Below are 19398 nucleotides of genomic sequence, written 5' to 3' on the forward strand. Positions count from 1 at the left end.
GGATGCAGAATGGTTTACAGAGGGACCGCGAGCCGCTGATTGGTCGCAGGCCGCGGTGACGTCGGCGGGCGCTGCATTAAGGCGAGGGGGCTTCCAGAGCTCAGCCAACAGCCAGGAGCAGTGACCGAGCCGCCGGAGCTGGGGAGAGACGCGCCAGGGCGGCGGACTGGGCCAGGAGACCAGGGACAGAGGGACGCTTGTCCGGGGACAGCCAGCAACGAACTGCGGCCTGGGCGGCGACAGCAGCGGCCCTTGCTGAGCTGTTCCAGCCTCGCAGAACTGTAGCTGCTGCACCAGGACGTTTTCTTTTTTTTAAAGCTCTCCAAGCTACTCCCCCTCCCCCTGACTCCTCCCGCTGCAAAAGAAAAAAAAAGGAAGGAAAGGCTAGAAAGGAAACCCAGATTTGCCACCACAACGAAAAAAGGGGAAAAGGAAAAGAAAGTCGCGCGACTGTGGGGTTGGACGCAGGCAGCCCGAGCGCGGGCCGAGCGATGCGGGGCTGCGCGCCCAGGCGGCCGCGAGTTCTGACTGGAGCCACGATGCACGGCCAGGCGCGGTGAGGAGCCAGACCGTATCACCTCCCCGAAGGAGTCCAGGAGCAGGGAGGGCCGTCCCGAAAACACGGAGGCCGCCAGGCAGGCCACGGGCCGAGGTGACGGGGCTGGGGCGGTGGGGAGTGAGCCAGCGCACCTGGCTGCGTCCGCCTGGAGTTGTCCCTCTGCAATCTCGACTGACACAAACACTTCTCCAAACGGGGGGGAACCTAAGCCGCAACAACCATCAACAACGAGATCTTCCTCCTGCCTTGCCCTCCCTCCCAACCCCCTCCCTTGGCCTGCCCCCGCCCCCTCCCCCAGGCCCACCGCGGGCGCCCGGCGCGTTCGGACCCGCTGCGCGATGCCGGCAGTTTAGGATCCAAAGCTTCTCTACTCGTTTTGTTCTTTTCTTTTATAAAAAGAGGAGGGGAAATCCCGGTGGCAGGCAGCCCGGCACACACACACCCGCCCTCATACTCCGACAAAAGCAGATGCACTTTGACTTCTGACAGCTCTACCTCAAGCCCAAGAGAACTCCACGGCGCTCTCCCTGCGACCCGAGCTCGCTGCGTCGTCCTTTTCCTTCTCCGTCTCCGTTTTATTTATTTCTGTTCCCGTCGCCGTTCTCGGTGACCTTCACTCCTCCGCGGGCTCTGGGCAGAAGAGTGGCTTTCTCGCCGGCCCGAGACTCTTCCTCCCCCCGGGAGCTTCGGCGGGGCTGCGGTGCCCCGGGGCCCTGGGACTCCCAGGCTGCACACTCCACCGAGGTGCCCTCCGCCCCGCATCAGCCTCATTTTCACCCCCTTCTGATTTCCTGGTGCGGGTTTTGGCCCGCACCCCCAGTGTGTCTCCTCTTTTTTGGAGGGGCTGGGGAGGTCTTGCTATCGTCTTTGGGAGCCATCCCCTAGGCTCTCCCTTCTCTTCTCTCTCCCGGCCTCACCCGACCAAAACCAAAGACCATGGTGCACTGTGCCGGCTGCAAAAGGCCCATCCTGGACCGCTTCCTCTTGAATGTGCTGGACAGGGCCTGGCATGTCAAGTGCGTCCAGTGCTGTGAATGTAAATGCAACCTGACCGAGAAGTGCTTCTCCCGGGAAGGCAAGCTCTACTGCAAGAACGACTTTTTCCGGTGAGTACTTCCCTGGGGCACCTCTGCTGCTCCCTCCCCAAGGGCCCTTGCCGGCCAGATTCGGATGAGAGGTCAGCGTGGCCGAAGCAACTGCGTTAGGAGCAGCCTTTGGAGAGGGCAGCCAAGTCCCACGGGCACCCGCCTCTTCGTCAGCTGGTGCACAGGGCACCCAGGAGGTGGCCCTGCTTGCCTCCTGGAAATTGTGGGTCTGGGCTTAGCTGCACGTGCCTGGGAAGAAAGGTTCTGAATCCACTTCCGCCTAGAAGCCCCTCCAAGCCTAGAAGGGGGCAGCACAGCCTACGGCGTTGTAACCCCACCTCTGGTCTTTCCCCGCTCTGAGCTCTCCAACAACTGCATTCTCCGAGCCTCCCAGGTTGCTTGCCCTCCAGGCTGGGCTTAGAAGCCCGGGCTACATCCAAGCCACTTCTTTTAGCCTCCAAAACATCTTGGCGGGAACCACAGAGGCTTCTGCGTAAAGTGTCTGAGTCCTGTGCCTTGGTGGCGGCAGGGAAAAACCCAGCCCTAATGCCAATCCTGCATATCCCAGGGTGTTCTTGAAACCCCGAACAGCCTCCCAGCACCGGCCTAGGCAAGTTGCTAGGTGCTTGTGAAATGCCCCAAGGCTCCAGCCTCCGGGAAGACCCTTCCCTGGGCTTCCCGGCTGCCTAGGTTGGCGGGAGGTTCGGTCTCCGCCCAACGCGAACCTCGGCTTTGTGGCGTAGGCTCCACTCGGAGCTCTCCCAGGCACTGCCCGCCTTCCCTTCGCCCCACCACCTCCTTGCCGAAACCAGGAAAAACCGAGGCCGGCTCGTGTGAGCCGGGAGACTTCTCCAGACGCCCCTCCTTAGTTTAGCATTTTAATTTATTCTCTTAAACTATCTTGCCCCGAAATCCACACAAACACACAAGTTAACCGAGAAGAACAGAAGCAAATGCGAATTTTAATTCCTCTGTACTGGTTTGAAACCTCTCAGTTTACTCGATTGACTTGGTCTCTGCTTTTCTCTGAGTTTCTGGTGACAGATCAAACTGGGAGAAGGGGTGGGGGTGCGAGGCCATCCAGGTCGCTTTGCTCAGAGGCCCAGAACGCGCTGTCCCCAACACTGTCCCCGGGAAGCGTGGCTCTGATTGCGGGGAACCATGGAGAAAAGCACTGTGCAGGCTGGTTTTGCCCGGAGCAAGCGCGGGCTGAGCCTCTGAACCTCGGTTGACCGCACCTGGTGTCCCCAATACTGGCTGGAGCCGAACCGGAGAACAGCGAACGGTGCCAGCTGCCAGTGGGCCCCAAAGGCCTGGCTCCCGCAAAGCGCAGCACAGCACCTAGAGCCCCGCGGTGACTCTAGCTTGTGCCAACCTGCCGGGCTTTGGGCTTGAACGTGGCGGCGGCCCAGCTGCAGCCGTCTGCGTGCTCCGCGGCTGTTTCTTCACCCGCGGTGGGACTGGACTTTGCCAACCCCCAGCCTATGCGCAGGTCCTTGTGCAGTGAAAGAGAGGCGACGCCAGGAGAGAAAAGCGGCGCTCGGGTCGCGTTTACATGGAGCTCTAATTAAAATTTGACTGTTCTCTGAATCTAATAAGAAAAGAAGTGCCTCCCTCCCCCTTCCCATAGCTGCCTTGCCGCCTTCTTCCGCGGCGCTCTTTTCCTCTGGGACAGCACTGGGCATGAGGCCTGGTGGGGGAGGGGAGCAGCTTGGGCCCCTCGCTCTCTCACCGTAACCATGTGTATCTCCCCCATTGACTTTTCACTGGTGCCCCGCGCTCTCTCCGGCCTTCTTGCCTGCTTGATCGGCATTCTGCCTCTTTTTTTTGGCTGTCTCTCTTCTTTTCCCCCATCCTTTTCTTCATCCTCCACTTTCTATTTCTCTCTTTCTCTAACGTCTTTTTCCCGGCCTCTCCCCGCCCGCCCTGCTCCTCACCAACCCGTCCTCTTCCACTCCGCAGATGTTTCGGTACCAAATGCGCCGGCTGCGCGCAGGGCATCTCCCCTAGCGACCTGGTGCGGCGAGCGCGGAGCAAAGTGTTTCACCTAAACTGCTTCACCTGCATGATGTGTAACAAGCAGCTGTCCACTGGTGAGGAGCTCTATATCATCGACGAGAACAAGTTTGTCTGCAAAGAGGATTACCTAAGCAATAGCAGTGTCGCCAAAGAGAACAGCCTCCACTCGGGTGAGGCCCCAATTCCCAACTCACTAGGGGTGGGGTTCCTGGGGGAAGGAGGCCCACTAAGGCCGCTGCTCACCTGTCCCTTCCCTCTCCCCAGCCACCACGGGCAGCGACCCCAGTTTGTCTCCAGACTCCCAAGACCCATCACAGGATGATGCCAAGGACTCGGAGAGCGCCAACGTATCTGACAAGGAAGGGGGCAGCAATGAGAATGATGACCAGAACCTGGGCGCCAAGCGGCGGGGGCCCCGCACCACCATCAAGGCGAAGCAGCTGGAAACTCTGAAGGCAGCCTTTGCTGCCACTCCCAAGCCCACGCGCCATATCCGGGAGCAGCTGGCTCAGGAGACTGGCCTCAACATGCGTGTCATCCAGGTCGGGGCCTGGGCATGCTACTCAGTTCCCCTTGAGACCTACAGGCTCCTCTACACCAGCATCCAGGCCTAGCTGGGGAAACCTAGCCTCGTGCAGGGTTGCGGGTTCAGGGAGGCTGGAGGGGGAGGAGTGGAGAGGCCCAGACACACCCCTACCCTGGCGACCTGTGAGGTGCGGCCTGTGGCATAGAGCATCTGGAAATCCCTAGGCCTGCTCCACTTCCCAATCCAAAGCTGGTGGTGGTAGTGGCAGAGTGGGGGGGGGGGGGGACGGTGAGCTCAGCAAGTGTCCGGGGGAAGGGACATTGTTGGACACTGAAAGGGGAGTTGGGACCCTTTCTTCTGCAGAGATGAGGAACGCAGAGTTCTCTGAGCATGCCGGAGTGAGTCAGTTCCAGTGGCTCCTCCACAACACTGATCTCCCTCTGTGTCCCCCTCCCCTGTTTTGTGGGTCTCTTGCCGAGGTTAGACAAGCCCCAGAGCTTCTCCCGAGAGAGGTGGGGGGGAGTCCTGGTTTGAAGAGGAAAAGGTCTGAGCTGGAGTCAGCTCAGCGTCTGGCGGTCTCAGCATCTGGGCAGCTGTGCCAGTGTGTTGTGAGGACTCCAGGCTGCGTATGATTTGGGCCTGAGACTCAGGCCCAAGGTTAGGTGTCTGGTTCACCCGTGGAGGCTCTGCAAGGATGTGGGTGGATGTGCCTGGGAGGCTGGGAGGCACACACAGCCAGGCCGCCACCCTCCTTGCAGCCTCTGAGAGGCTGTGCCAACATGTGCATAGTGAAGGGAAGTTTGCGTGTCTGTGTTTTCAGTGAGAGGCTGAGGATAAGTATATTCGGCACTGGGAGATTTTGCGTGGATTTGAAAAGGAGATTGTGGGTTTTAGTGTCACTATCATTGGCAGACTGGGTGTCAGCAGGAGGCTGTTTAGTTCTCTCTCACCGTCATGGGGGAGGGGGCTGCCAGGGACCCTGGACGGGAAACCGCGTGTGTCTGACACTATTTGGGGAGGTTGAGTGTCTATGTGTGTACAGCCCCCAGAAGATGTAACTGTGACAGTGTGATATTGGAAACAACTCCGACTGCCTCACGTCGGGCAGGGCTGCTTGCCCAGGTCCCCAGTCGGGAATCCTGTATACCATTGGCTCAGGGGCCGCCCTTGGCGTTCCTACTCAGACATAACCCCCACGCACCACAACACACACACAGCCGCACGCGCGCGCGGAGCCCTGAGTCCAGCTAGCGGTTAGAGGAGTTAGGGGCCGATCGGCCCCCGCACCCGAAGTGTGTGTGTGTGTGTGTGGGGGGGTGTCTCCCGAGCCTCACCCCGCCGCGTGTCTGCTTCAGGTCTGGTTCCAGAACAGACGCTCCAAGGAACGGAGAATGAAGCAGCTGAGCGCGTTGGGAGCCCGGCGCCACGCCTTCTTCCGCAGTCCGCGCCGGATGCGGCCGCTCGTGGACCGCCTGGAGCCGGGCGAGCTCATCCCCAACGGACCCTTCTCCTTCTACGGAGGTGAGTGTGCAGCCCAGAGGCGGGGAGCGGCCAGCCGGGCTTGGCTTCGTTGGAAGCGGGTGGCAGCGCGGGAGGCGCTTCGAGTGGGGGAGATGGGGAAGGCCGGAGGGTAAATCAAGAGGAGGTAGTCCAGAGCGAGGGCCGAATTCCCGACCGCGAACGAGGCGGGCGAGCTGGCCGGGAGCAGCTCCGCTGTTTGCACCAAGCCTCCTCCCCGCGGCCAGCGCCGCAGGGGAGCCCGCGACGGCGAGTTCCCCGAGTTGTCCTTCGCGTCCTTTCTCCGCCGTCCTGACACCCTCCTCCCCGCCGCTCCGCAGATTACCAGAGCGAGTACTACGGGCCCGGGGGCAACTATGACTTCTTCCCGCAAGGCCCCCCGTCCTCGCAGGCTCAGACGCCGGTGGACCTGCCCTTCGTGCCGTCGTCCGGGCCCTCCGGGACGCCCCTGGGCGGCCTGGAGCACCCGCTGCCGGGCCACCACCCGTCGAGCGAGGCGCAGCGGTTCACTGACATCCTGGCGCACCCCCCCGGGGACTCGCCCAGCCCTGAGCCCAGCCTGCCCGGGCCTCTACACTCAATGTCGGCTGAGGTCTTCGGGCCCAGCCCGCCCTTCTCATCACTGTCGGTCAACGGCGGGGCGAGCTACGGGAACCACCTGTCTCACCCGCCCGAAATGAACGAGGCGGCCGTGTGGTAGCGGGGTCTCGCACGGTCCGCGGAGTTCGTGGTTGTACAGAAATGAACCTTTATTTAAGAAAAATAGAAAAAAGAAGAAAAAAAAAACATAAAAGCAAGTCACCCCCCCCCACCCCCCATACACACACACTTCCTTCAGCCTCGGGGACCATTTTCCGTCTGGCGAGTCCAGACGGGAAAGGGGGACAAGAAACAGAATCCAAATCCTCCTGGAAGTAGAACTGGGATCCGTGCCCTGACTGGCAAGGTGCAGAACTGGGGCTCCGGAAGAGATATTCAGACGTCTCCCCATCTTCCACCTGGACCCGGATCCAGGGGCAAGACTCTTCGAGCCTGCGCACCTGGCCAGAGGGCTGCAGAGAAACAGTCACGGAGGCGGCGGGGGCGCACAGCCAGTGGTGACGCCGGGAGCCGCGGGGAGGGAGGCCGAGAGGCGCAGCCGGGTGAGGGAGGTGGAGCAGCCCGGGCGCTCCCGGGCCAGCCAGGAGGGTTCTGGCTCTGGGAAATTCACTAGTGTTGTCTCAGAGTTCAGCAACAGCGACAACAAACTCTTATAGCTTCAGAAACGCCGACCTGCTGTGCATCAGGTGGGACTATATATATATATATTTTTTGTCTATCTGGGTTTTTGGTTTTTGTTTTTGCGAAAATTGCAAAATTCTAAATGTAAAGCCCTCAGTATCAACTCTTCTACCTTCACAAAGCTCTACACACACACACACACACACACACACACACACACACAGATACACACAGACACCCTCGATAAGGATGGTCTCTAGCCAGACCTCTCAGTAAAATGACTTGAACATCAACTGTACAAGAAAGTATTCTACCTTCACACATACAAAAAAAAAAAAAAAAGTAAAAAAAAAAAGACTATTGAACTAAAAACAGTCAACTGTTTACGTATAATGTTAAATTCAGGAGTTCAGTGTTTTATTAATATATCCTGTTTTGAAACCTCTTGTTCAAAAACAAAATGTTTTGAGCAATCAACCAAAATTGTTCATTTTCTTTTCCTGTAGATGTTCTGACAGATTTGCAGGGCTCGCAGCTCACTGTGCTAGTATGTAAAAAGGTGTTGTTTACACAAGGCAAAGAGAAAACATGATATTCAGACACTTGCCAAATAGAATAATTATAGCACAAATACTGTAAAGGTGCCTGGCACCACAACCTGAGAAAGTGTTAAAAAAAAAAAAAGAAAAAAAGTGTTACAAGGTTTAAAAAAAAAAAACATCTTTGCTAATTTTTAGTCCTGTTGAACATTCATGGAATTGTTAATATGACTTATATAGACCCACACAGGTTTTATTTTTGTGTCTTTAAAATAAAAGTCCAAAATATTTAAATTTTATGGTCAAATATGCAGTCAACAGCTGCTACTTTTTTCTTTATATATTAAATTTCTCATATGTCTTTTATTGTTCTGATAAACCTAAGCTTGTGTGACCTCCAGTGCATATTAGACCATTCACTGTATGAAAGAAAACATGTTGAATAAATTTGTGAGTTTTTAATAAAAATAGAAAATCTGATGTTTAGATATTTGGTGTGTTATTTGATGTTTTAACAAGCAGAGGTGAGGCCTGATGGGGAGCTGAATGACACCTCAGAAGCCAGAGGGAAGAGAAGCAGGACTGGGCTATGTTTTTACCTTGGCTATGGCTGAATCCCCTTGCTAATGCCAGCCAAGCTTTTCTCCGTGGCTTCCCGCTGTTATTAACTACCGATTTGCATTCTGTGGGTTTAACTGATACAGTTGAAGAGCTGTTTGCTGATAAATTAATATAGAATTTGAAATAGAAATCAAATCCATGGCTAAAAATGAGTGGTCCGGGTATGATTAGGCATGAGAGCCCATGCACTGTCTCTATCCCCCATTCTGCACGTGCAAAACTGGACTTGTGATAGTCAGTTACTTGTAAATATATAGTTAGAGGTGGTCCTTTTCAGTTTCAATTCACTTCCCATAGATAATCCTGCTCTCCAATTTGGTGGTTTAAAAGATAACGTAAAATGAATGTAGGGTACAGCTAGAAATGAAATACTTTAATCCCTTTCAGAGAACTGATATGAAGTAGTTGTTTTATAGTATTTGTTACATTTGAAGTTTTCTAGAAGGAAAACTATTTCATCTGGCACAAGATACATATTACCTTTCTCTGAAAGATGAGCAAAAATAACCAATAAAGAAATCAAATTTTACCTGGGAGTTGCCAATAGGTTCTGAAAAGTACTTCAATCCCTCCCAAGCCTTCATTAAACATGGAAGGAATTTAAATATTTATCTACTATGAAATACGTGTGTGTTTTTAATATTAGATGCTATTTGAGTTCCAGAATTTCATTTCTATATCACCTAGATTTCAGTCTGGGTTATTTATTTCATTTTAAAAATCAAAGGTTTTACGTTAAATGGCACATAATTTCCGTTGTCATTTTCATATTTTGTTAAAACACAACCAAGTGTATCTTTCCTGCAGAGAAGCCTTTAAAATAAGCAATATTTTACTGCATCCATATGATGGCTTATCTAATGGGAGGACTGTCAGCAAGGAACCTGACAGTATTCTTTCAAAAATCCAAATTTATGAAATATGGGGAGACTTTTGAAACTCCTAGCCTCTGCATGCAGCACATTTCTTTATCTGCTTTGTATCCAATCACTGGATCAGCTGTTTTTGCCCTTTTAGCGTTTATATACATTAAATCACAGCCAACTTATTCATTATGGCCACCCCCTTTAAAGACATTCATTTAACTGAACGTACGCTCATGCTCATGGGAAGCTGCATTCTCCTATCAAGGCTGCTGAATTATTTAGCAGCTTTATTGTGGAATCGGGTACTTGTTAAGAAGCGTTTTGAGTTGGGCGCTCAGTGTGGACTCATTTCCTCTCTCTCACTCGGTGGCAGCAGGGCAGTCTTTCCCTCTTGGCTCTGGATACTGAACCCTAATAAGTACCTGAACAGGTGGCAAAGCTTAGTAGTCAAATTTGGAGCCACCTGAGAGGAGGAGGTCTAGAGATATCAGGGACTATTCTCCTTCCCATCAGAGCAGCGATGCCCACCTCTGGCCCTAAGCTGCAGAGAAGCGCTGCACCACTCCCAGGCAGCCCAGCTGGGGGCTCCCGGGAGAGGCTCAAGGGCCACAGAGGAGCAACAAGGTGGTCCCCTCCCTCCTAGGAGGGCAGTCTCCTCTCTAGTTGGGCTTGGCAGTTTGCTTTCTCCCTGCAGCCATCTTAAAGCTGCCACCTCTGTGCCTCTGGCCATCTGCCCTCAGGGCTCCAGCCTCAGGAAGCTACCATCTGCCCTGGGCTAGGGAGCCGAAGCTCGCCCACCAACTTCTCCAGGCTGAAGGAGACTGGGGACTGCTTCAGGGCTGTACAAAGTGAAGGGAAACTATTCCTGGAGACCAGGACAGGCATTGGTAGGGACCTGGGACCTGGAGATTGATGGCATCTGAGAAGAGAGGCAGGTAAGAACCTGGTTTCCCTAACCTCTTGAAACTCCTGGTCATAGGAATTGATTGGGACAGTGGTGGGGGGCAATCCAATGTCACTCCTGCCCATCTTCTGCTATCCCTACATCTCTCTGTCACTTTGCAGCCCTTAGGCAGCAGCACTGTGAATGGGGAGACCCTCTGACTGCCTCTGGAGAAGACTGTTCTTTGGGGAGAGTGCTCCCGGTCATTCCCATCCTTCTGATCTTCACATCAGCTCTCATGCCCAGAGCAGTTACAGGCTTAAGTTTCTTCTAGGAGGCATAGTCTTTGAAGTATCCTCTCTTGTAGTCCACCCTCCATCTCCAGATCCGTTCCCATCAGGAAAATCCCTCCTCATTTCTCTAGATACTGGAACGCAGGCAGGGAGGGCCCCCTAGAGAGAGCATTCAGGAGGATGCTCTCCAGCCCCAGGTCTCAACGTCTCTCGGCTGCATCTTAAGTCCTAGAATTCTTTCCTCTTTCTTTCCCTCTCTCCCCTCAGTATGGGGTAAGAAAGCAGAAGCATTTGGGGGACCCTGGGATGTGTGTGACTGGAGTAGCGTAGTCTTGATTCCTTCCTCCAAAGGCTTCCCAAGTCAGAGGAGACCAGGACAGTGAAGGGAGAGTATAGACAAGCAGGACTAGGGCGTTTTCTGCCCAGAGCCAGCCACCAGTGTGTCTTGTTTGCACGACAGCTTAGAGGTGGTCTCTGACCTGTCTTGTTTCCCCTTCCCCCTTCTCTCCCTTTTCTTTACCCTGAAGGCAAGGATTCTAAGCACTATTGTTCAAAATAGGAACAGAAGAGGATTGGGGGAAGTAGCTTCCTAAATGTGGAGAGATACATTTTTGTCTTTTGAAGCCCAGGGCAATGGCTCCCTGTTGCAGCCTGAGGGGTATGCTTTTGCTTTGGAGGCTCCAGACAGCAGGCACCAGGCTGCAATTACGGAGAATATGTTAACAAAATAAGGGGGGGAGGGCGGGGAGCTGTTTTCTAGCCTGAATTTTCTTGCTGCTGGTAAAAAGCAGTTTGCTTTTGCCTGAGTCCCCTACCTAGGTGCTCCTGTCCTAGGTTGGCATTCTTTCAAGTCTGAAGGAATCTGCCCTAAGACTGGTTCTCCTTCCCCTCTGCAGCCACCTGGGAAGGGGACATGAAACAAGCCACACTAAAGGGATGGGTCTCTCATTGCTCTTGACCTTGAGGGCATATTAAGACTGTGAAAGTCAGGGACCCTCACTTCCCTTAAATTCCACAGGAAACACTGGTGAGCTGAGGGTTCCCAGGCTGTCAGCTGTGGGATCCAGCTGCTCTGGCACCCTTAACGTCTCTTTTCTTGACTCTTTTGATGCAGTTTCTGTTTGAGGGGGGTTGTTCAAGGTTTCTACAGGTGACCTCAAACAGATACTGGAAGGAACAGACCACTTTGTACTCACCCTTATCCCTTATTGCCAGTTCTGTTTACAAGTTTGTCTGCCCCCCCCCCCCCGCCGCCCCCCTTGGGGGGGGGCTGATCACTGTCAGGAGAGAATTTAACTTGCTCATCTTTGTATCTCATCTAGCAGTGCCTGCCACACAGCGGGCAGTTAGGGAATGCTTCATGAAGAAAGAATATAAAGGGATAGCATCTTTCCGTGTGGCTGGGTGTAATTAAATTGATCCTATTAAGTCTCTATATTTTGAGTCTACCTGTGCCTCTCATACAGTAGACATGAGTTTTTCTGCATTTGTGCACCAGTTTCAAGTGTCTGAGTATATTCTCACCTTTGAACAGATATCAATAATGAGGGTATGCAATAGAGTAATCGCCACCATCACCCCCCTTTTCCCTAAGACAAGGCTACTTGGAGAAACTACAGAACGATCTTTATTTAGGCACAACCATAGCTATTTCTAATTATTCCTGTGAATAAGGACGCCAACAGTCCGCCGTACACTTACACATGCACATCGCTGACGTAGGATTCTTAAATCCCGACCACCGCAGGGTCAGAGGCGTGTGCCCGGCCCCAGACTCCTCCAGACTGTTAAACTGCTAAATGTCAAACCTATTTTGGTCCCAGTGCCCGAAAGCGCACCTGAGGCTGGAAGTGCTTACCCTTTATTTACTCCCTCCTCTTTTCATAACAGCCACCATAGATAGGCCATGGCTACACCACACTTTATTTCTAAGCGAATCTCGGACAAATCTTGAAGCATATTTTATACGAGGGGACAAGGGTCGCGCGCAAAGCAACGTCGGTTCAGCGCCAACGGCGGCCACGTGCCCTGGCGCGCTCCCGGACCACCTCACACACCCCTTCGGCGCACGCGCACGCGCGCCGGGATGGCGACAATCCCTTCAGCCTTCCGCGCGCTTCCGCCTTCTTCCTAGCAACGCCTGTAGTGACGCGCAGGCCCCGCCCCCTCGCGCGCGCCTCCCGGAAGTGGCCGGCCCCGAGCGAGAGCGGGGTTGTCTGCGGTCCCTGGCTGTTCTGGGGAGTAGTCTCTGGGCAACAGGGCCCGGCGGGGAGAGAGCGTCCGGGCCGGGGCCAGGGCTGGGGCTGCACGTTGACGGGCACGGCGCAGAGCGAGACCTGGTGACGATGGCGGGGCCGCAGCCCCTGGCGCTGCAGCTGGAACAATTGTTGAACCCGCGCCCGCGCGAGGCGGATCCTGAGGCCGACCCGGAGGAGGGTGAGGCCTGACTGGGGAAAAGCCACGTGCGGAGCGGTGGGTCCAGCCTCGGGCAGACCCGGGCGGCGCGAGAGAGGCCGGCAGCCAGGCCTCGCCGCCTGGCCTACTCGGCTCATCCTGGCGTAGAGGAAAACGGCCTCCCGGGAGGGTTGGCCGGGCTCAGGAGGAGGACTTCAGCTTCCTTCTGAGCCGCACTCCAGACTTGGTGCTCGGGTGGCTGGAGCATCCCAGGGACTTGGAGGGCTGTAGCAGGGAACAGGGGGTCTGGTAGTTGGTTGGAAGTTATCTTTTCAGGATGCGCTTACCGGTATTAAGTTAGAAATGAGAAGGAAGTCTCACCGTTTTTTAAGTCGGCCTGCCCCTAGGAACTTACTAGGAGATTGAAGGAAGAAGTGGGATTCCATGGGGCTGTTTAAGGCTCCCTAGGCCTCAAGACATTTGCTCAGGGGCTGACGAATGGGACGGCTGTTCTGTAAGCTGATGTTCAAGGTCTAGTTGGGAGTAATCCTGCTTTAGACTTGAATCAGAGAAGTGTGAGGAAGGAAGAATAAGGAAGGATAAATGTGAGTGCTGGACCGTGTTTTAGGAATATCAGTTGAAGTTAGGGCTGTTGAGCCAGGATAAGCAGACTCCCTTAGGGATGGGATGGAGTGAGGATAGATGGCTGACTTAAATATTTGAGCGACTGTCACAAATGGAAGAGGAGTTAGGCTAGTTTTTAATCCAAGGCATAGAAATATGTCCAACTAGTAGGCGCAGAGGTCAAATTTCTGTTCAAGAACAGCAGTAAGACTGTGGTCTATCTTGAGAGGTAATGAGTTTCCTGTTCCTGGAAGTTGGTGGGGATTTTGTAGAGTGTGAGTTGAAAGGGTTGAACAGGGTTACTCTTAAAGTTCCTTCTAACCTGGAGATAACTGATTACTCTCCCCCCACCCCCTCCCCTACAGCCACTGCTGCCAGAGTGATTGACAGGTTTGATGAAGGGGAAGATGGGGAAGGTGATTTTCTGGCAGTGGGTAGCATTAGAAAATTGGCATCAGCCTCCCTCTTGGACACAGACAAAAGGTATTCTGGCAGGACTACCTCTAGAAAAGCTTGGAAGGAAGACCCCTGGGAGCAGACACTGCCAGGTTCATCTGGTGAGTAGACATATTTGCATGTTGCTTTCTCTTTCTTTCCTAATATTTTAGGGTTAAAGTTCTGGGGTTTTGTCTTTGTTTTTGTTTTGGATGATTAGTCTGTGTGTGTGCCCCCACTTACTGTCTTAGGAGAGACCATGGATTTGGCATTAGAAAGGACCTTAAGAGGTAGTTAATTTCAGTTCCTAAGGATTCTAAAGCTCAAAGCTATTAAGTTTATATAATCCTTATGTTTAGGTTAATGGTTCACCATAAAATGGAAAGAAAAGATAATGGATATTGGACAGGGCTATGTGTTGAGAAAGAATTGCGTCTGATGAGCATGCTACTCATGGATTTTGACCCTTTTCCTTTGGTTTTTCGAGTCTTGCATTGGGTCACTATATAATTCAATACTAGTTTGTGAAACTCATTTTTTGCCATTGTAAAATAATAAAATCCTTCCCTCTCCCCTGCAAGGGCCTTAGGAGGATGTGAGGACATGAGCTTATAGTTTTATTTTTTATTATTTCTTTTTATGAAATTTTTAAAATGTAATCTCTACATCCAACATGAGACTTGAACTCTCAACCCCAAGATTAAGAGTTGCATGCTCTTCTAACTGAGCCAGCCAGGTGCCCCATCAGCTTATAGTTTTAAAGCATTAGCGTTGTAAGTTTCTCAATGGAAGAAGGGGCTGGATATGGTGGTTACTTAGTGGATGCCATTTTTCCCCCCCTTTAGAGAGGTTAGAGGTGCCAGGCTGAGAATGCACAGATGATATAAAAAAAAACTATCATTCAGGTCATGATATCCATGATTAGTTGGATAATGGATGATTACCCGTTATGGTTCTGGGGGCTCCTGGTAAGCTCATTTCACATTCTTTGCCTAGAGACTGATAGAGGGGCCAATTGTGAGACAAATATTATAATACTTATTGGGCTTCACCATGTGTCAGGCATTGTGGTAGCTCTTTAAGTTCTAAGAGACTAGAACACAGTTTTCAAAAGATGTTGTTACTGTTATCATTACATGTATCATCTCATTTGATACTCTCAATAACTTATGAAGTTGCTAGTATTTGTCCCCATTTTATTTATTTTTTTTTAAGTTTGTTTTTGAGAGAGAGGGGGGCACAAGTTGAGAGGGGCAGAGAGAGAGGGAGACACAGAATGTGATGCAGCCTCCAGGCTCAGAGCTGTCAGCACAGAGCCCGATACAAGGCTCGAACTCAACGAATCATGAGATCATGACCTGAGCTGAGGTCGGACGCTTAACCGACTGAGCCACCTAGGCGCCCTGTATCCCCATTTTAAAGGTAAGGAAATTGAGGGACAGATTGGTTGTGTAACTTGCTCAAGGTCATAGAGCTAGTAAGCGGAAGAGCCAGGACTCACATAAGGTAGTCTGGCTCCAAGTCTGACTCTTAACTGCTACTCTGTGAATATTCCTTAATCTGAGAAATGGCATACATTTAAAGAATTTAAAGGATTAATTTCTTTTTTTTAATTTATTTTATTTTTTTAAATGTTTAATTTTTGAGAGAGAGACAGAGTACGAGCGGGGAAGGGGCAGAGAGAGAGAGAGTGAGACACAGAATCTGAAGCAGGCTCCCAACTCTGAGCTGTCAGCACAGAGCCCAATGTGGGGCTCAAACCCACAGACCGTGAGGTCATGACTGAGCCAAAGTCAGGCGCCTAACCAACTGAGCCACCCAGGTGCCCCTATATGTAGTTTTTTTTAAAGAAGTACTGAAGACCTATCACATCAGCTGTTACTTATGCTTAATGAATAAAATTATAGTATCTCCTGTACATGAAGCTATTCCTTTTCCTTCCAAGCATGTTAGTTGGATCCTCTTCCATACACTGTGTACTAATGGCACTAGGATTTTTTTTTTAATTTTTATTTAAATTCCATTTAGTTAGGTGATGAATGACTAAATTATATTCCTGAAATAGTCATTACACTATATATTAACTAACTTGGATTAAAATGAAATAAAATAAGATACACACTGAAAAAAGACTTTTTAAATAAAAAATAAATTCCATTCAGTTAACAGATAGTGTGATATTAGTTTCAGGTACACAATTTAGTGACTCAAGACATGTAACACCCGGTGCTCATCACAAGTCCACTCCTTAATCCCCATCATCTGTTTTACCCATCCCCTCACTCACCTCCAATACACTGTGTACGGATGATGCTGTAATGATAATAGTGATATGAATATTGTCAAACATATCTACCACTCTTACCAGACTGTGACACCCCACAGGTGTTACGTTGTATTTCTCATTCCTTAGCTTTTATGTACACCTGGCTGATAATAGGTGCTTAAGTAAGTAATAAATAGGGTGTACTGGTGTGAGAGAGATCGTACATTGGGGTTAGTTAATGATAAATTATATTTCAGATATAGGTTTGGGAAAACTGTTAATTCCCTTATTTGAAATCTTACCATTCTTCAAGGTCCAGACCTTGCCCCACAGTTAAAATTTCTCCCTCCTCTGGGTTATCAAAACTTTGTCAGTTCTTGTCTGTATTTGATGGGTCTGTCTTTCCCACTAGAACCTTTTGTTAGGGTAGGACCTACGTTTTGTTCATCTTTGCTTTTCCCTTAGCCCCTTATAGGTAGTAGATGTATAATATATATTTGAATTGAGTACAACCATACATTTTATTTTTTTGATGGATGCTGCAGCCCTTTACTTGAAATGAAAGGTGTGGCCTAATATTTGTCTCAAAGTAACATCTGTTTTTTTGGTTTTTTTTTTTTTTTCTTCTTTCTGCTCTTGTTCAGCCAAGGAAATAATATCTGATGAGGATGAGTCTGGAGATGGAGGTTCAGAGGGGCTGGGTCTGGAGGGATCTGATGAGGATGCCACGAGTGCTGCTGAGGAAGAGGAGTGTGGTGATGACAGGGACAGTAGTCTGGCCTGGAAGAAGAGGATCAAAAGCTGCTCTGAGAGCACACCGGGTTTTAGTGTCCAGAGCATCAGTGACTTTGAAAAATTCACCAAGGGAATGGATGACCTTGGTAGCAGCGAGGAGGAGGAAGATGAAGAGGAGGAGCCTGGTGTGGAAGAAGGGGATGGGGAGGAAGACTCCACAAATGAGAGAGAGGAAGACAGGGCTGAAGGCAGGAATAGTGAAGATGACGGAGTAGTGATGACCTTCTCCAGTGTCAGAGTTTCCGAGGAAGTGGAGAAAGGAAGAGCTGTGAAGAACCAGATAGGTTTGTACATGGTTTGCTGGTGGCTTATTTTTCACAGTGTCTGCATTTGATCTCCTGTTTGTGTTTTTGTTTGTTTTGGCTCTTCCTTTTCTCTTGTGTCCTTCCAATTAATTTGTGCCCCACCTACCTAGGGGCCTAAAGCCCCATTCTTCTGTGTGTAGCCAGCCTTTTCTACATTGAGCCACTTAGCTGGTTCTGTTCTCATACTTTGGCGGCTGTGGAATACTGAGGGGAAAACAGTTTTCTCCTCTCTTTGGGCTTCAGCCTACCCCTCTCTCGTAGCAAATATTTGCTTCCAAGATACTGAGTTTTTTTCCTGTAACGGAGGGTATTTTCATGGCATGAAGCTGTGATAAAGCCGTGCTTTGCAGAGACTGGTGTGATTTCTTGTCTCTCCCTATCTGTCCCACTGGGAAGATTTTTGTAACGAATGATATTCTTTTCTCTTTCTCAGCTCTGTGGGACCAGCTCTTGGAAGGAAGGATCAAGCTTCAAAAAGCTCTGTTGACTACCAATCAGCTTCCTCAACCAGATGTTTTCCCTATTTTCAGGGACAAAGGTGGCCCAGAATTTGCCAGCGCCCTAAAAAATAGTAAGAATATTTATGGCATATGGAGATACTTTAGAACCACTGGGATACATTGGGATACACTGGGACTGTATTTGCAGCACCACAGAATTTAAGAAGAGAGTATTTGGTTTTAGTGATAATATAGTACAGAGTAGTTTTTTAACTTTTTTTTTTTTTAAGGTTATGTATTTATTTTGAGAGGGGGACAGAGAGAGACAGCACTTGGGTGCCCTGCGCAAGCAAGGGAGGGGCAGAGAGAGAATCCCAAGCAGTTTCCACGCTGTCAGTGCAGAGCCCATCTTCGGGCTCAAGAGATGGCTCTCACGAACCGATCTCCTGATTTGTGAGAGCTTTACCTGAACTGAAATCAAGAGCTGGATGCTTAACCAACTGAGCCACCCAGGCCCCTAGTTTTTACCTTAAAAAAAAAAAGCATTATAACTCTTATTAAACAAAGACAGTTTTGACTGAAATGGTTTGAGTTCTAAGTGATGCCATATCCACTTTTCTCTTACCTGCCCTCACTTCCCTCCCCCACTTGCCTTTGGCTTTCTGAGTTACTTCTTTAATGCTCAGAGAACACTATGTGCAAACCCACAGGTATAGAACAAGAGATAAGGGATGGCTGATCCCAGTTCATTAAAAGTGGTTGTATTATGTGCTTAAGAGATGCCTTTCTTGGGGTGCCTGGGTGGTTCAGTTGGTTAAACGTCTTACTCTTGATTTCAGCTCAGGTCATGATCTCACGGTTCATGAGTTCAAGCCCCACATGGGGCTCCATGCTGATGGTGTGGAGCCCACTTGGGATTCTCTCTCTCTCTCTCTCTCTCTCTCTCTCTCTCTCTCTCTCTCTCTCTCTCTCTCTCTCTCTCTCCCAGTCTTTCTCCCCCTCCTGTGTGCTTTCTTTCTCTCAAAATAGATAAAATATATTTTTAAAAAAAGATGCCTTTGTTAGAAGGTTTCTAGAAAACATGCTAAGATGGTCTGATTTATGTCTCCCTTTGGGTTACACAGAGTGAGGAAAGGTGATGACTGTAGAGGGAGGAAAAATTTTGGGAGAGAAGTGCTGAGCTATAAAGCCTGAGAATTATGGAAGAGGAATTTAGAAATTACTTGGTTCTCAGGCCCCTGATTTTACAAATGAGAAAACCAGGGCCCAGATTATAGCACTTGTTCATGCACAGCAGACCAAACTCCAGCTTTCCTGCCTTATGGTCTAGAAGTCTCCCTTCTGCACCACACTGCCTCCTGTGGTCTGTGTGCTATGTGCCCAAGGGCCCTAAAGGATGGGGGCAGAGGGCGATTTGGGCCGAGTGCACTGTGGTTGGATTGGAATTGCTATTCCTTATCTGCATGTTGAGACTTAAGTGTTTTCATTTGCTCTTTAAAACTTCTTTTTAGAGGCCCCTGGTGGCTCAGTTGGTTAAGTGCTGACTCCGGCTCAGGTCATGATCTCGGTGGTTCATGAGTTCAAGCCACGCATCCAGCTATGTGCTGACAGCTCAGAGCCTGGAGCCTGCTTCAGATTCTGTGTCTCCCTCTCTCTCTGCTCCTCACCCGCTCATTCTCTCTCTCTCTCTCTCTCTCTCTCTCTCTCGTCTGTCTCTCTCTCAAAAATAAACATTTTTAAAAAAATTAAAAAAAAAAAAACAACTTATTTTTATAGTATCATAGATTAGAGTTGGAAGGGACCCGAGAAGGACATCTGATTCCAGATAGGATCACCTCAAACTTCGAAGTAAATATGTAGGATTTTTAGGGTAGGGGGTTCTGCAAAGCTTTCTTATGAGAGAATACTTGTTGTTGTTGTTTATTTATTTATTTTGGGGCAGTCAGGGGAAGAGAAAGAGAAGGAGTAAGAGAATCCCAGGAAGGCTTTGTGCTGTTAGTGCAGAGCCC

The 19398-nt window shown here is 50.4% G+C and overlaps 2 protein-coding genes across 3 annotated transcripts in view; both read left to right on the forward strand.

The window, feature by feature from the left end:
• The first annotated feature begins 47 nt into the window (after nucleotides 1-47).
• On the forward strand, nucleotides 48-7947 carry LHX1 (LIM homeobox 1). The gene is made up of 5 exons (XM_058703773.1): nucleotides 48-1665; nucleotides 3607-3833; nucleotides 3928-4205; nucleotides 5545-5710; nucleotides 6028-7947. Exons 1-5 carry the CDS (start codon nucleotides 1496-1498, stop codon nucleotides 6405-6407), a joined length of 1221 nt encoding a protein of 406 aa, XP_058559756.1. The 5' UTR covers nucleotides 48-1495; the 3' UTR covers nucleotides 6408-7947.
• A 4350-nt stretch (nucleotides 7948-12297) lies between these two features.
• Nucleotides 12298-19398, forward strand: part of AATF (apoptosis antagonizing transcription factor) — a 105593-nt gene continuing 98492 nt past the window's right edge. For both annotated transcript variants that reach the window (XM_058705455.1, XM_058705456.1), the window contains exons 1-4: nucleotides 12298-12566; nucleotides 13514-13705; nucleotides 16494-16928; nucleotides 17383-17520. In XM_058705455.1, coding sequence (XP_058561438.1) covers nucleotides 12476-12566; nucleotides 13514-13705; nucleotides 16494-16928; nucleotides 17383-17520 — 856 coding nt within the window. In that variant the 5' untranslated portion in view covers nucleotides 12298-12475. The remainder of the gene's footprint in view (nucleotides 12567-13513; nucleotides 13706-16493; nucleotides 16929-17382; nucleotides 17521-19398) is intronic.

Source organism: Neofelis nebulosa, chromosome 16 (genome assembly GCF_028018385.1).
Source record: "Neofelis nebulosa isolate mNeoNeb1 chromosome 16, mNeoNeb1.pri, whole genome shotgun sequence".
Classification (NCBI taxonomy): domain Eukaryota; kingdom Metazoa; phylum Chordata; class Mammalia; order Carnivora; family Felidae; genus Neofelis; species Neofelis nebulosa.

Bases quoted from the DNA above. Each gene is read 5' to 3' on its own strand.
- LHX1 (XM_058703773.1), top strand. From the start codon at position 1,496: ATGGTGCACTGTGCCGGCTGCAAAAGGCCCATCCTGGACCGCTTCCTC. The intron at 1,666-3,606 runs GTGAGTACTTCC...TCCACTCCGCAG, and splicing joins TGCAAGAACGACTTTTTCCG to ATGTTTCGGTACCAAATGCG. The intron at 3,834-3,927 runs GTGAGGCCCCAA...CCCTCTCCCCAG, and splicing joins AGAGAACAGCCTCCACTCGG to CCACCACGGGCAGCGACCCC.